This window comes from Monomorium pharaonis, chromosome 6 (assembly GCF_013373865.1).
Source record: "Monomorium pharaonis isolate MP-MQ-018 chromosome 6, ASM1337386v2, whole genome shotgun sequence".
NCBI classification, from domain to species: domain Eukaryota; kingdom Metazoa; phylum Arthropoda; class Insecta; order Hymenoptera; family Formicidae; genus Monomorium; species Monomorium pharaonis.
Genome location: NC_050472.1, coordinates 12,846,003 through 12,860,434, shown reverse-complemented (window position 1 = coordinate 12,860,434; position 14,432 = coordinate 12,846,003). Strand labels below are relative to the sequence as shown.

Here is a 14,432-nt window from a genome sequence, read left to right as displayed (position 1 = left end):
GCTGCTCTCTCATCTTCATTCATTTTGGTAACAAAATTGTCGTCTCTCAACATTTTACGTATTTGAGGTCCATCAAAAATTCCTTCTCGCAATTTTGCATCAGAGATGTTGGGAAATTTTTCTTGTAAGTACTGGTAGCATTCACCATTTTTATTCAGAGCTTTCACCCATTGTTTCATGAGTCCTAATTTGATATGAAGAGGTGGAAGAAGAACTTTTGAAGGCTCAACTAACGGTTCATTTATGATATTTTTAGACCCAGGTTGCAGAGACGTTCTTGTCGGCCATTCTTTTCTAATGTAATGGTTTGTTCGATCTCTACTATCCCATTCACATAGAAAGCATGGATTTTTTGTGTAACCTGATTGTCGACCCAATAATATGGTGAGAATTTTTAGATCCCCACAAATTTGCCACCTATGTTCTGTGTATTTAATTTTTTCAAGAACTGTTTTCAAGTTTGTGTACTCTTCTTTTATCACTACCGAGTGCGCTACAGGAATGGAGGCATATACATTAGTATTGTGCAGCAATACTGCTTTCAAGCTTCTCTTAGAAGAATCGATAAATAGTCTCCACTCATCAGACTTGTAACATCCAGGTTTCAGTTTGTTCATTAATCCGATAACATCGTGACAATAGACTAATGAATGTTCCTCATCTGCAAAGAAATATTGCCGATATTCTCTTTCTCTGTCACGATAATAGGAGGTTTTCACATTTTTCGCCTCCTTAACATTGTGTTTCAACCAGGACGCCAAAAACTCTGCTCCATCTTTGGGCAAACCCAAATCTCGAACAAGATCGTTCACCTTCTCTTGTGTTATTTTTCTGGTTTTTTTTGATATATTATACGGAACATAGTCATCACCATCAGTTGATTTACTTAAACTTTTAGTCTCGCTCTCAGTTTCAATCTCAGATTCTTCCGAACTTCCATCAATCTCTATTCGATTGAGTTCAGAAGTAATACTTGTATCTATGACTTCGTCGTTTGTTTCGTCGGATGCTGATATATATATAGGTTTCGTTAAACTCGAAACATTGGCGTAGCATAATGCCGACTTTTTTCTGTTGTTTATTCCATTTAGACTTGTCATACAGAAATAGCAATCTTCTCTGGTCATCGGTTTCTTCCATATGGCAGGTACTCTCATTCTCAGTTTTGTCTTGTTCCTTTCACAACTTCGCAACATTTTATAACAAGAACTACATATTTTCTTGGGAACCCAATTGGATTCTTGGTTTGCGATTTCGATACAGAAGGAATTTTTGTAGAGATCTTTGATTTTGTCATTAATGTTTCTCCGGTTTTGTGGTATCTCATATCTGCTACAGATGTAGCAGAAGTTATTTTTATCTGTATCACACTTATGATTTGATGTTGTAGCTTCTACACGTAAATCCAAATTTACATTTAAAATTTTTCTTGCGATATTAGACTCTATGGTAGCCAAGTTACCCACTACCATAGAGCTGCGGCCGCTTGATGATGACGACTGCGGGCCCGCTTTCCCACCCTGACCAGTCGCCGATACTGGGTTTCCGACACCCTGCATCGTAAAAAGATTTCCTTCTGCCATGACGGCTCGAACTCCCTCTCCAGGGACTTAGCCAGAATAAACCCGTTGCCCACCGTCACCACGTGGAGGTGCCCTGGGTGCAGAGGGAACTAATTAAGAACCGATTGTAGTAGGCTCAAATACAACATCAAATCATAAATTGGATAAAAATACTAATATGGTTTGCTACAACCGGAGAAACATTAATGACAAAATCAAAGATCTCTACAAAAATTCCTTCTGTGTCGAAATCGCAAACCAAGAATCCAATTGGGTTCCCAAGAAAATATGTAGTTCTTGTTATAAAATGTTGCGAAGTTGTGAAAGGAACAAGACAAAACTGAGAATGAGAGTACCTGCCATATGGAAGAAACCGATGACCAGAGAAGATTGCTATTTCTGTATGACAAGTCTAAATGGAATAAACAACAGAAAAAAGTCGGCATTATGCTACGCCAATGTTTCGAGTTTAACGAAACCTATATATATATCAGCATCCGACGAAACAAACGACAAAGTCATAGATACAAGTATTACTTCTGAACTCAATCGAATAGAGATTGATGGAAGTTCGGAAGAATCTGAGATTGAAACTGAGAGCGAGACTAAAAGTTTAAGTAAATCAACTGATGGTGATGACTATGTTCCGTATAATATATCAAAAAAAACCAGAAAAATAACACAAGAGAAGGTGAACGATCTTGTTCGAGATTTGGGTTTGCCCAAAGATGGAGCAGAGTTTTTGGCGTCCTGGTTGAAACACAATGTTAAGGAGGCGAAAAATGTGAAAACCTCCTATTATCGTGACAGAGAAAGAGAATATCGGCAATATTTCTTTGCAGATGAGGAACATTCATTAGTCTATTGTCACGATGTTATCGGATTAATGAACAAACTGAAACCTGGATGTTACAAGTCTGATGAGTGGAGACTATTTATCGATTCTTCTAAGAGAAGCTTGAAAGCAGTATTGCTGCACAATACTAATGTATATGCCTCCATTCCTGTAGCGCACTCGGTAGTGATAAAAGAAGAGTACACAAACTTGAAAACAGTTCTTGAAAAAATTAAATACACAGAACATAGGTGGCAAATTTGTGGGGATCTAAAAATTCTCACCATATTATTGGGTCAACAATCAGGTTACACAAAAAATCCATGCTTTCTATGTGAATGGGATAGTAGAGATCGAACAAACCATTACATTAGAAAAGAATGGCCGACAAGAACGTCTCTGCAACCTGGGTCTAAAAATATCATAAATGAACCGTTAGTTGAGCCTTCAAAAGTTCTTCTTCCACCTCTTCATATCAAATTAGGACTCATGAAACAATGGGTGAAAGCTCTGAATAAAAATGGTGAATGCTACCAGTATTTACAAGAAAAATTTCCCAACATCTCTGATGCAAAATTGCGAGAAGGAATTTTTGATGGACCTCAAATACGTAAAATGTTGAGAGACGACAATTTTGTTACCAAAATGAATGAAGATGAGAGAGCAGCATGGCTGAGTTTCAAAGGTGTCACAGAAAATTTTTTAGGAAACCACAAAAGTTAAGATTACAGACAAAAGGTGGCGGAAATGATGGAGAACTATAAAAAACTAGGTTGCCTAATAAATCTTAAGTTGCATTTCTTAGATTCTCATATCGACTACTTCCCAGAAAATCTAGATGATTATAGTGAAGAACAGGGAGAAAGATTTCATCAGGACATCAAGGAGATGGAATTTCGATATCAAGGCAAATGGGATGTGAATATGATGGCTGATTTCTGCTGGACGCTCAAACGTGATGTCTCTGTGAAAGGGAAGAAACGTAAGAGAAAGCCATTGCACAGAACCTTCCAGAATAAAAGAGTTAGATATAATAGAAAAAGGGAGTGAATTTTCTACGCTATTTATTCACAGAAGCTCAAACTTGTCATACATATGGAATTTTCCCCGGATAATGTGGTTACGCAAGCCTGCACGCTCCGGATTATACATTTGTGACCTAAACTGCTTTTATAAGATGTTTTTTTGAGGTTAGGAAAAAATGAGCCAATTTAGCAATTCTGACCTTGAATTTGAATTCAGCGGGTCAAAATACATAAAAATAGATTAGTCTGGTCTGTCGGACCAACGTTGAAAAAAAATTTTTTTGAGGTTAAGAAAAAATGAGCCAATTTAGCAATTCTGACTTTGAATTTGGATTCAGCGGGTCAAAATACATAAGGATAGACTAGTCTGGTTCGCCGGACCAACATTTAAAAAAAAATTTTTTTTTGAGGTTAGGAAATGCGAGCTAACTTTGCAATTCTGACATTGGATTCGGATTCAGCGGGTCGAAATACATAAGAATAGACTAGTCTGGTCCGCCGGACCAACATTAAAAAAAAAATTTTTTTTGAGGTTAGAAAATGCGAGCTAACTTTGCAATTCTGACTTCAGATTCGGATTCAGCGGGTCGAATTACATAAGGATTGACTAGTCTAGTCCGCCGGACCAACCACTTTTTTTTTGTGTGCCTGTGTTATTATATAAATATTTGTTCTAAATCATTATTTTAAATTATTAATTATTGTAACATAAATATTAAATCAATATTAAATAGATATTTTTTTTTAATATTGTTTTAAATGATTTTTTTAATGTAAAATAAATATTACTTAAATAATTTTCTTAAATCATTATTTTTAATAAAAAATTAATAATAGTATTTATTTACATTAGCAATTCTTCACCGATTTTGATGACCTTCAAATATGTTGTCAAGGTCATCATTTTGAACAACTTTTCCCTATACATCCCACATAGAAATGAAACCTCCAGTAGACGTCTAATGGACGTCTGCCATGGAAGTTTAAACTTCCAGTGGACGTCCATTAGACGTCCTATATAGAGCCATTAGAAATCCACAGTTCCGCACTGTGGACGTCTATTAGACCTTCAATAGAGGTCGTCAAAGAGGTCTATTAGACGTTGTGTGGATCATTAACAGAGGCTTCACGGAGCCTCGATGGATGACTTACGGACGTTTCGTGGATCATTAATAGAGGCTTCACGGAGCCTCGATGGATGATTGACAAAATAAAAATTTAAAATAAAAATTTTATTTCTTTTAAATTATTTTTATCAACAGTACATACTAAATTTAGGACAAATTTTTATTAATTAATTAAATTTAAATTAAATTATTTTATTTTATTCTTACTTGCCTCTGGTTTTGAACCCGGGACTTTAGGATTACAAACCTTGTACTCTATCTGCTATGCCAATTTGACTCATCGATATTCGTACTTGTTATTGTCTACATATACATATATGTTATAAACTGACGCAATTATATTATTTTTTATAAAAGCAATTAAATTTTGCAAAACATTAAAAATAAATAGCATTAATTTATTTACTTATTAATTTCATTGTTAAATTTATCTTTTTCCATAACCTTAATAATTTGATGGAAATTGCGATCTATTTAGCATTAATACTTTGAAGCGTTCAAATGGTTAATTAGATAATTTTAACTATATAAATCATATATTTTAAGAAAAATTGAATAGTTTATTATTCTGTTTTTGTATTCAGTACATGATAAATTTAGATTTTGTGCATTTTTTTGTGCGCAGTAATTGTAGACAAACCGTTATTTTGGAAAACATTATCTTTATGATAATTTTTTTAAATATCAAATAGATCTCTCATTCAGGATGCTATAGTGTTGTCTGATTTCTGAGTCAACTACGACGCGCATGGACGGCTCAAAAATCGGATAGCATTGTGATATCTTTTATGAGATATTAAGCTGATATCATTTAGCTGTGATATCATAAGGATAACATTTTCAAGAAACTTAAATGAAACTCTTCCATGAGATATCTCAAAGACCTATCTTATTAGACGTCTCTGATAAATGTTACCATTTGGACATCATTTCCAAGATATCTAAATGTTTTCTTTAAAAAGTTCTCTTAAAGTTTTCATTCTGACAAGCGTGTTGTCTGGGTAACTTTTACCATGAAAATAAATGTTCCATAGAGCTATGGAAGTTTAATGGATCCTTAATGGACGTCTGTATAACTTCCATCATGGAAATAATGTTCCATAGAGCTATGGAAGTTTAGTGGATCCCTAATAGACATCCATCTAACTTCCACTATGGAAGAAAACATCTAATGGAGCTATGGATGTTTAATGGATCCCTAATGGATGTCTATCTAACTTCCACCATGGAGGTAAACCTCCAATGGAGCCATGGACGTTTACTGGATCTTTAATGGACGTCTGTCTAACTTCCGCCATGGAGGTAATCCTTCAATGGAGCCATGGAAGTTTACTGGATCCCTAATGGACGTCTACCTAACTTCCGCCATGGAGGTAAACCTCCAATGGAGCTAAGAAAGTTTACTAGACCTCTAATGGACGTCCATCTGACTTCCACCATAAACATAGACGTCCCATGGATCTATGGAGGTTTAATGGACGTCCATTGGACATCCACTGGACGCCAATTTCTATGTAGGTACACCATTTCTACCGGTGCGATAATATGTGCATGTATTTATAAGGATCTTGTTTTGTGTGAATAGTTGAAAAATGATGTGGTACAACAGAGAACGCATAGGCGGGGGAAGGGTTTCGCCCCTCTCCCTGCACCCCATCCCCGTAATTTTTCCTAACCTAACCTAACCAAAACATTTTAAAGTTGCTATTTGATTAATGCAAAAACATTGGAAACAAACAGCGTGGAAAATCACAAACCTATGTGGTATTATACAAGCGTGGATGTCGTTTACTTTACGAAAGGCACTGATATCATGTATCGTATTTATGAAACGTAAAGTAAACGACGTCCATACTTGCACAGTACCACATAGGTTTGTGACTTTCCACGCTGTTCGTTTCCAATGTTTTTACATTAACCAAATAGCGACTTTAAAATGTTTGGGTTAGGAAAAATTACGAGGAGGGGGTGCAGGAACAGGGGCGGAGCCCCTCCCACGTTCACCCGTTCTTTACATAACCCTTTGCGAATTTCCATGCTTTAAAATTTAAGAATAATAATATTTATTAAACTTTTTCGTCAACTTTAACTGTTAATATCTCTCTTTGCGAGACAGAGCAACGCTGTTTTCTGCCAGATTCGTTCGTTTTGTGCGGTGAGGAATGAGCTCTCCTTAAGTATTATATTACCAAAACGTTCTAGTGCAAATTAAAAAAGTATCATATTTATTAAACTTTTGTGTTAATAATTTTTTGAGTAACTAAAAAACTAAGGCCGAGCGGCGGTAACATGTATAGGAAAAAGTTGTTCAGAATGATGACCTTGAAACATATTTAAAGGTCATCAAAACTGTCGCTAATGTAAATAATTACCTTAATAATTTATAAATATTAAATAAACGTTAAATGAACGTTTTATAAATATTTTTTCTAATTCATTATTTGAAATAAATAATTAATATAAAACAAATAATTAATAAATATTATATAAATATTACTTGTGCAAGAAACGCTAATAATGAAAATAATTAAAAATAAATATTTAAAATACGTTTAAAAAATATTGTGTTTTCATTGGGTGAATAAAGAGTTAAATAACAAAAAAGTACTCTACATACATTTGGATGATGTCTCTAAGTTCTAAAAAATGAGAAAGTATGCGTAATTAAATATCAAAATGTATTTTACAAAAGTTTTAAAATTCTCGAAAGTAAAAATGCCTTATAACAAATGTTGATTGTTGTGTTTTGTCATAATGTTACTATATGACGGCAGACTACTAAACAAATGATACCATGAATAATTATTAGAATTCGTCAGCTAATAACGGAGATAATATAATTGGCCATATTATCACCTTTTCCTCCACATACTACATGTCTGTAGAATTTTAGCAATATCAGCGGTATATGAGCTATTCTTACCAAAAATATTTGTAGTAACCATAATATCACTATAATTTATTGTTATTTTTGGATCCAATGATATATTTATAATTATTTGACAATATAAATTGTAGTTTGTTTAAACTATATTGTAATTCTCATTATCATAATATTAGTCTATGCAAATTATGATATAATTACCATAAACGGAATAGTGATTCATATAGTAAGTTGTACTATACAGCAATCATTATAAGCATCATTATAAACATATAATTATTATTACCAATATTATAGTAATAATTATTATAAAAATGATATTCCTGACTATAATTATTTTATGTAATTATATGCATATTATGAAATTACTTTTCTCAGTGTAAGGGAGACCAAGGATAGTCGGCCAACTTTAAGTCTTGTATTTTTACATTAAAAATTGTGAGATTTATGAGTAAAATGTGTGTGTGTATATATATGTATAAATTAAATATATGTGTGTATATGTATTATATATATATATATGTGTGTGTATAATATATTATATATATATATATATATATATATATATATATATATATTATATATATGTATGCACACACACACACACACACACACACACACACACACACACACACACACACACACACATTCATTTTATTCATATCACAAATATCACAATTTTTAATGTAAAAATACAAGACTAAAAGTTGACCTACTATCCTTGGTCTCCCCTACATTGAAAAAATATAACTTACTATATTAATCACTATTCTATTTACGGTAATTATATCATAATTTGCATAGACCAATATTATAATAATGAGAATTACAATATACACATATATATATATATATATATACACACACACACACACACACACACACACACACACACACACACACACACTGGCGCAGAAAAAAAACGAAACAAAATTTTTGACCAATTTTTAGGCAATCTTCAAAGTGATGCAACTTTGCAAAAAATCATCCAAATTACATGTACTTTTTTTAAATTAAAGGGCAAAAACTCTACTTTGAGAATCCCTACGCGAAAGTTTGATTTGTTAAGTGCAAACCTTTTGTTTTGCATGAAAACCAAACATGTGTTTTTTAATTGAAAAAAGTAAAAGTTTGTTATCATTTTTCACAGGTTTCTCGTTAAAATCTGGTTAATATTAATCGTGGTGCACATCGGGTCATTTTGATGACGGCGGTATGATTGAGTTAAACACGAATAAAATCAATGAGCAATATCATATTGATACTCAAAATTCATAATATTCAAAAAATACTGTATTTATTCGCTAAAATACCCTAAAATGCAGTGCAAATTTCAAACACTCGTGTGCAATCAATAAAAAACATCGTATCGACATGTTTTTTTTTAATTGCTTAGAAAAGAATGAACTTTAAAAATCTTGATTAATATTAGCTAGATTTTAACAAGAAACTTGTAAAAAATGATAACAAACTTTTACTTTTTTCAATGAAAAAACGCATGTTTGCTTTTCATGCGATACAAAAGGTTCACACTTAATAAATCAAACTTTCGCGTAAGGATTCTTAAAGTAGAGTCTTTGCCCTTTAATTTAAAAAAAAGTACATGTAATTTGGATAATTTTTCGCAAAGTTGCATCACTTTGAAGATTGCCTAAAAATCGGTCAAAAATTTTGTTTCGTTTTTTCTTGCGCCAGTGTGTATATATATATATGTATATAAACACATATGTTATTCAAAAATCTCACAATAATATGTATATATAAATGATTATAGACATTTATATATATATATATATATTTTATTTTATATATCTTTCCAAAGTAAAATTTATAAGAATTTTTTAAAATATTACTTTCGCAAATTGATGTTTATAAAGACTTGCGCGTATGCTATTTATGCACACGATCGTTAGTAAGATACTCCGAGCGAATATATTACCATTTTACATCGCAAATTTTAACTCATTAAGAAAAACTTCGTTTCTTTTCAATAAAAACTATACGTTATAAAAATGACAAACTTGTAAGTACCATTTTTAAAGCTAATTGTAAGTTAAACGCGATTGTATACCTTTTTTAGTTTCTACTTTTCAGTGATATTGACACAGGTTTAAAAACAAATATTTAAAATGTGTTAAATTGTATAATGAACATGCGTACGTTTATTTCGATTTGTAGGTTTGGGAATAGATATAAATTTTTAAAAAGAGAAAAATCGTTTTCTTTTGTTTAGGAAGATGCGTTTAACCACGGAAATCTTGGCTTAGTACAGTTTGAAAATAACTTTAAGGCAAATCAGCATTTCGGATCGTTTATTTGTTAGAATTATCTCACAATTGTTGATTTTATTTTGAATGATTTTTATCTCAATATGCATCTCATTGTAACATACATTGAATTTTACGTTCGCTAGAAAATTTTTTATCTTGAATGAACTGTTATGTTTTCGATAGAAAATTATGTGTAATACATCACTTGCCGCTATGCTTTTCTCAAATTTACTTACTATTAGAAATTAAGAGGTGGCTTACAGGCAACATGAATTAACCTTACGTATGATGAATAGTCAGTGTGAAATAAAATTCCATACGAATTTTAATTTATTTTTTAAATTCCAATCCAACTTTTTGTACTGCAGGATGAACTTTCATTTTTACAAAAATAAAAAAATTAACTTACATTTTTATAAAACGTTAAACAGCCGGCGGTATCCAGAGCTTCTTGAAGACGAAATCCATGGGTAATAATAATACAATAAAATAAAAAAAACTTGAACAGCATTCTGTTAACTTTGTAAAAAAAATGCGCACTTATTCAAGGTTATTGTTAATTGAGAAATATTTAGATTTTTAAGATAAAAATACAAAATTTTTCACTTCTTCTATTTTGAGTTTATATAAATATATTTATTACTTTATTTATTTTCAATTGACTATGTATTGTCAATCATATAATTTAAAGTAAACCTTCGATAACCGATTTATTACTTATCCCACAAAATATTAATTACAGATAACACAAGTATACATAATGTGAAATAAATACTTTTGCACGGTGTTGTTATTCTGTGAGAATGCATAAAATATCACGCACTAAAATACTTCATTTTTAAAACATACGTTTTAACTGTAAAATCACGTTATATTTTATCATATACGTGGCACGTATTCGAATTAAATGATCTTTTTATAATTAATAATAATATAAAAGTTGATATAGCTGAAGAACGTGACACAAATAAGTCCACATTTGAAAACGTTCAAGTATTATTCCAACCAGCACATATATTACGGTAGCTCCCTACCAGTGTACGATTATCTTGTACACTGTACGATATGCTAATAAAAGGTGGGATCTGCACTCCCACTTATCCTTCTGCTATTGCTGTTTGTCATTTTTGCGAGAGGTAAGTTTAATTTATAATATTTAGATAAAATTTGGAATTTTTAATCAATTTTAAAGATTGTATCTAATAAGTGTATATAGGAATATATCTATAAAAAGATCGCATCCACACACACACACACACACACACACACACACACACACACACACACACACACACACACACACACACACACACACACACACACACACACACATATATATTTTTTTTTATTCTTAAATCATATTTTTTAAACAAAAACTAAAAATAAAATTTCAGAAATATAAATACAAACTAAAAAGTATTTTTTACCAGAAATTATATATGCATATGTAGCAGTTTTTTGAAATCTTTTTAAATTTTGTAGTAATTGAGTTTTTCATAAAATAAACAAATATGAATGTTTCACAAAATAAATCCCAAAACCGACATAATAGGCAATAATGCTACATTTTGCTTTTTTCTCTTTCATATAAGTTATTTATATAAAATATTTAAATTAATGTATAAAAAAATTTATAGGTTGGTTCGTAACCGGCCGGTATTCAAAATCTTACTTCAAAATCGTTTTAAATAATGTCTTAAGATGTTAATATGATTCTGTGTTTGGTTTATGATATCTTACTTACGATAGTACATTATTTACTCATTTATGTCAGTATTCATAGTGAAGTCAGTATTCATAGATCGTCTTAAATACTGTCTTAAGATGTCATTAACCAATCACAAAGCCGTATTGGCATTTCAAGACGTTAGTCTTGAGATCATCTCAAAATAAAATCAACTATGAATATCTTAATTGATAAAATGAAAAATTAACAAATCGGTTACCATGCGTTAATCACAACAAATCACTATCAATCATAATTAATTTGGCATGCAAAAATTTTTCGAAGAAAGAAACAATTCTTTACGCGACGAACACACAACGCATGTTCAGACGATAGTAAATAATCAACTGACTTCATTGGTTATATCTGGTCAAATGTGAACGCGTGATTGATTGAAGTTAGAAGTCAGAATGCGGTAATTCAAATTTAAAATATGCATGTACTACATTATCTATTAAAAATTATACGTTTAAGTATTTTATCAAAATAATTTTCTCAAGTATTTTATTTACTTTTGATTTTTTTATAATTTTTAAAAATCGATTGAGGCAATTAATCTTTTATAGCAACCAAATATTTTATTTAAAAGAAAATTCTTTCATAAGTGAATAGTATGGAAATGTGATACAATTTAAGAGAGAAAGAGGAAAAACTTTTACTTAATTACTTCATATGCATTTTCATACTCGTATTTACTTTATAGCGGATCCACGATAAAATTGCTTCAAAGCAATTAGCAGATTACTACACTGAAAATGTATATATGTTATATATATTATATATTATATATATATATTGGGTGTGTATATATATATATATATATATGTATGTATGTATGTATTATGTATGCGTAAATATATTAATACTTTCTCTCTTTCTCCTTTATAAAAAAATGCGACAATTTCTAAAAATCATATAAATATTTTTATAGAATCACGCAAAAAATATCCATATTTAATTACATATACGATCGTATATAATTATATACAATTATATATAATTATTTTTGCTGGGCATTGTATGTTTTATACACTGAGCAACAAAATTAACGCAATAAAAATTTTTACCAAAATTTCACTCAAATTTAAATAATCGTAACTTCGCGAAAACTTATTCAATTCGAAAGTTCTTTTTTTTATTGTAAAGCTTAAAGTCTCTACTTTAAAGAGCATTTATCAGATTTTGATCTTCTCCTTTTCCCTTTTCGGCATTTCTTCAAAAATGAGAATGTGTATTGTCTTCAAAAATTTTTATACTTTGACGCGCTCCATGGGGTGAAGTGAATTTTTCTCGTAAATTTTATAAAAATTATCGTAAAATATGAACTTTTCCCTACAAATTGAAAAAAAATTGAAGTTTGTACGATTTTTTTTGGCGAAGTTATTAAAATTTAAAGAAAAAATGGTCAGTATTTGTGTACTACGTAGTGCTTGAGAGGGAAAGAGGGAGAAAGAGAGAGAGAGAGAGAGAGAGAGAGAGAGAGAGAGAGAGAGAGAGAGAGAGAGAGAGAGAGAGAGAGAGAGAGAGGTGTCATACTAAAATGCGCGAAATACTTATCCATAGTATGTTACACTTTTTGTAATAACACTGAAAAATATTCCCTCTTGATGTAACGATTTCACGATAGCTTAGGCGCGATGCTACGATAATTATGCTTAAAAATTAATGTTTAATATCATGTATTGTTAATACAACGAAGGATTTTCTTTTATAACCATAGAAAACTTACAGTTTCTTCTACCTTTAATTGCATTATTAATTACGACAGATTTTCAGTGACTTATAATGTATTAACGATAGAAAAAACTCGAAGTTCTCTATCATATACAAGAGAAAATCCTTTGTAGTTAACCATACTAACGATACTTGACATAACATTGATCTCTGATTACCTATAATTACCGTAGAAGTCGCATCGAATAATTTATCCTGAAGTCCTTAGATCAAACGTGAATATTTTTCTATCGTGTTATTTTACAAAGAGTGTATATTAGGGATAGTATTTCGTGCATTTTGTAATTTTCTAATAAGATGGTTACGAAAGGAGAATGTATAAAGAATCAATCGTGATAAATCTTCGTTAATTGAATATTCCATAAAAAACGATAAGAGAATTTGATGCGGCAAATATTATATTATTTGCAGGATTCATACGTTTCCATCGCTTTCTCTCTTTTGACTTTCTTATTTACAGAAGTTTATTACGATTTAAATTTGTCATATTTTTATTAATAATTTATAATCTTGTCATGTAATCGCGAGTATGCGTAGCAGCCATCGACGCGAGCTTAGGCGCGGTGCGGCGAGACGTGGGAACGGCGACGACGCCACGCTTCTCCTTCTTCCCCCCGCCGCCGCCGGCAGCCAATGCTTGAGACAATAGGCCGTGCTATGGCTCGAGCGGCTCGAGCCCTTCCTTCGGCGCGCAAGGCGCGCTCTCATTCGCATAAATTAAAAAATTTATATCTTGATTATTGATAGACCTAACCAAGACTATATTGGATTTTTATGTTCATCTCGATCCCGTCTATCTTTCCATGAAGTATTGCACACCAGATTTGGGACACCCTGTATATATATACATATATATGGACACCCTGTATGGACACTTTTTTCCGAACCACATGGATTCCGAGTGCGATCCTTGCGAATTCCGCTCACCTTTACCAAACCTCGAGAATCCCGTGTGCGATTCTCAACAGTTTTCATCTTCTTTTAATCTCGAGGATCCCGCATGCGTTTTCAATATCCATCCTTTACCCTCTCACGACCTCGAGGATCCCGCGTGTGATTCTCGCCATCCCTTATCCTCTCACGACTTCAACCATCCCTGTTTTCCTCACGTAATCATTTAGTAAACCCTTCGACTATTTCCTTGTTCCGCTATAACTATAGAATTGTTTACCGTTATAACTATAGAATTAAAACGACAAAATCTTTTGTTTTTCTTTCTCCGCCCACCAAATACTTATATAATATCTGTACAGCTCATACATACTCATT

At 31.7% G+C, this 14,432-nt stretch overlaps 1 protein-coding gene across 1 annotated transcript in view; it reads right to left on the bottom strand.

The window, feature by feature from the left end:
- The window catches only part of LOC114254534, a 102,045-nt gene extending 91,210 nt beyond the window's left edge, over positions 1–10,835 (bottom strand). Inside the window, exon 1 of the mRNA XM_036289055.1 lies at positions 10,113–10,835. Coding sequence (XP_036144948.1) covers positions 10,113–10,214 — 102 coding nt within the window. The 5' untranslated portion in view covers positions 10,215–10,835. The remainder of the gene's footprint in view (positions 1–10,112) is intronic.
- Between the last annotated feature and the right edge of the window lie 3,597 nt (positions 10,836–14,432).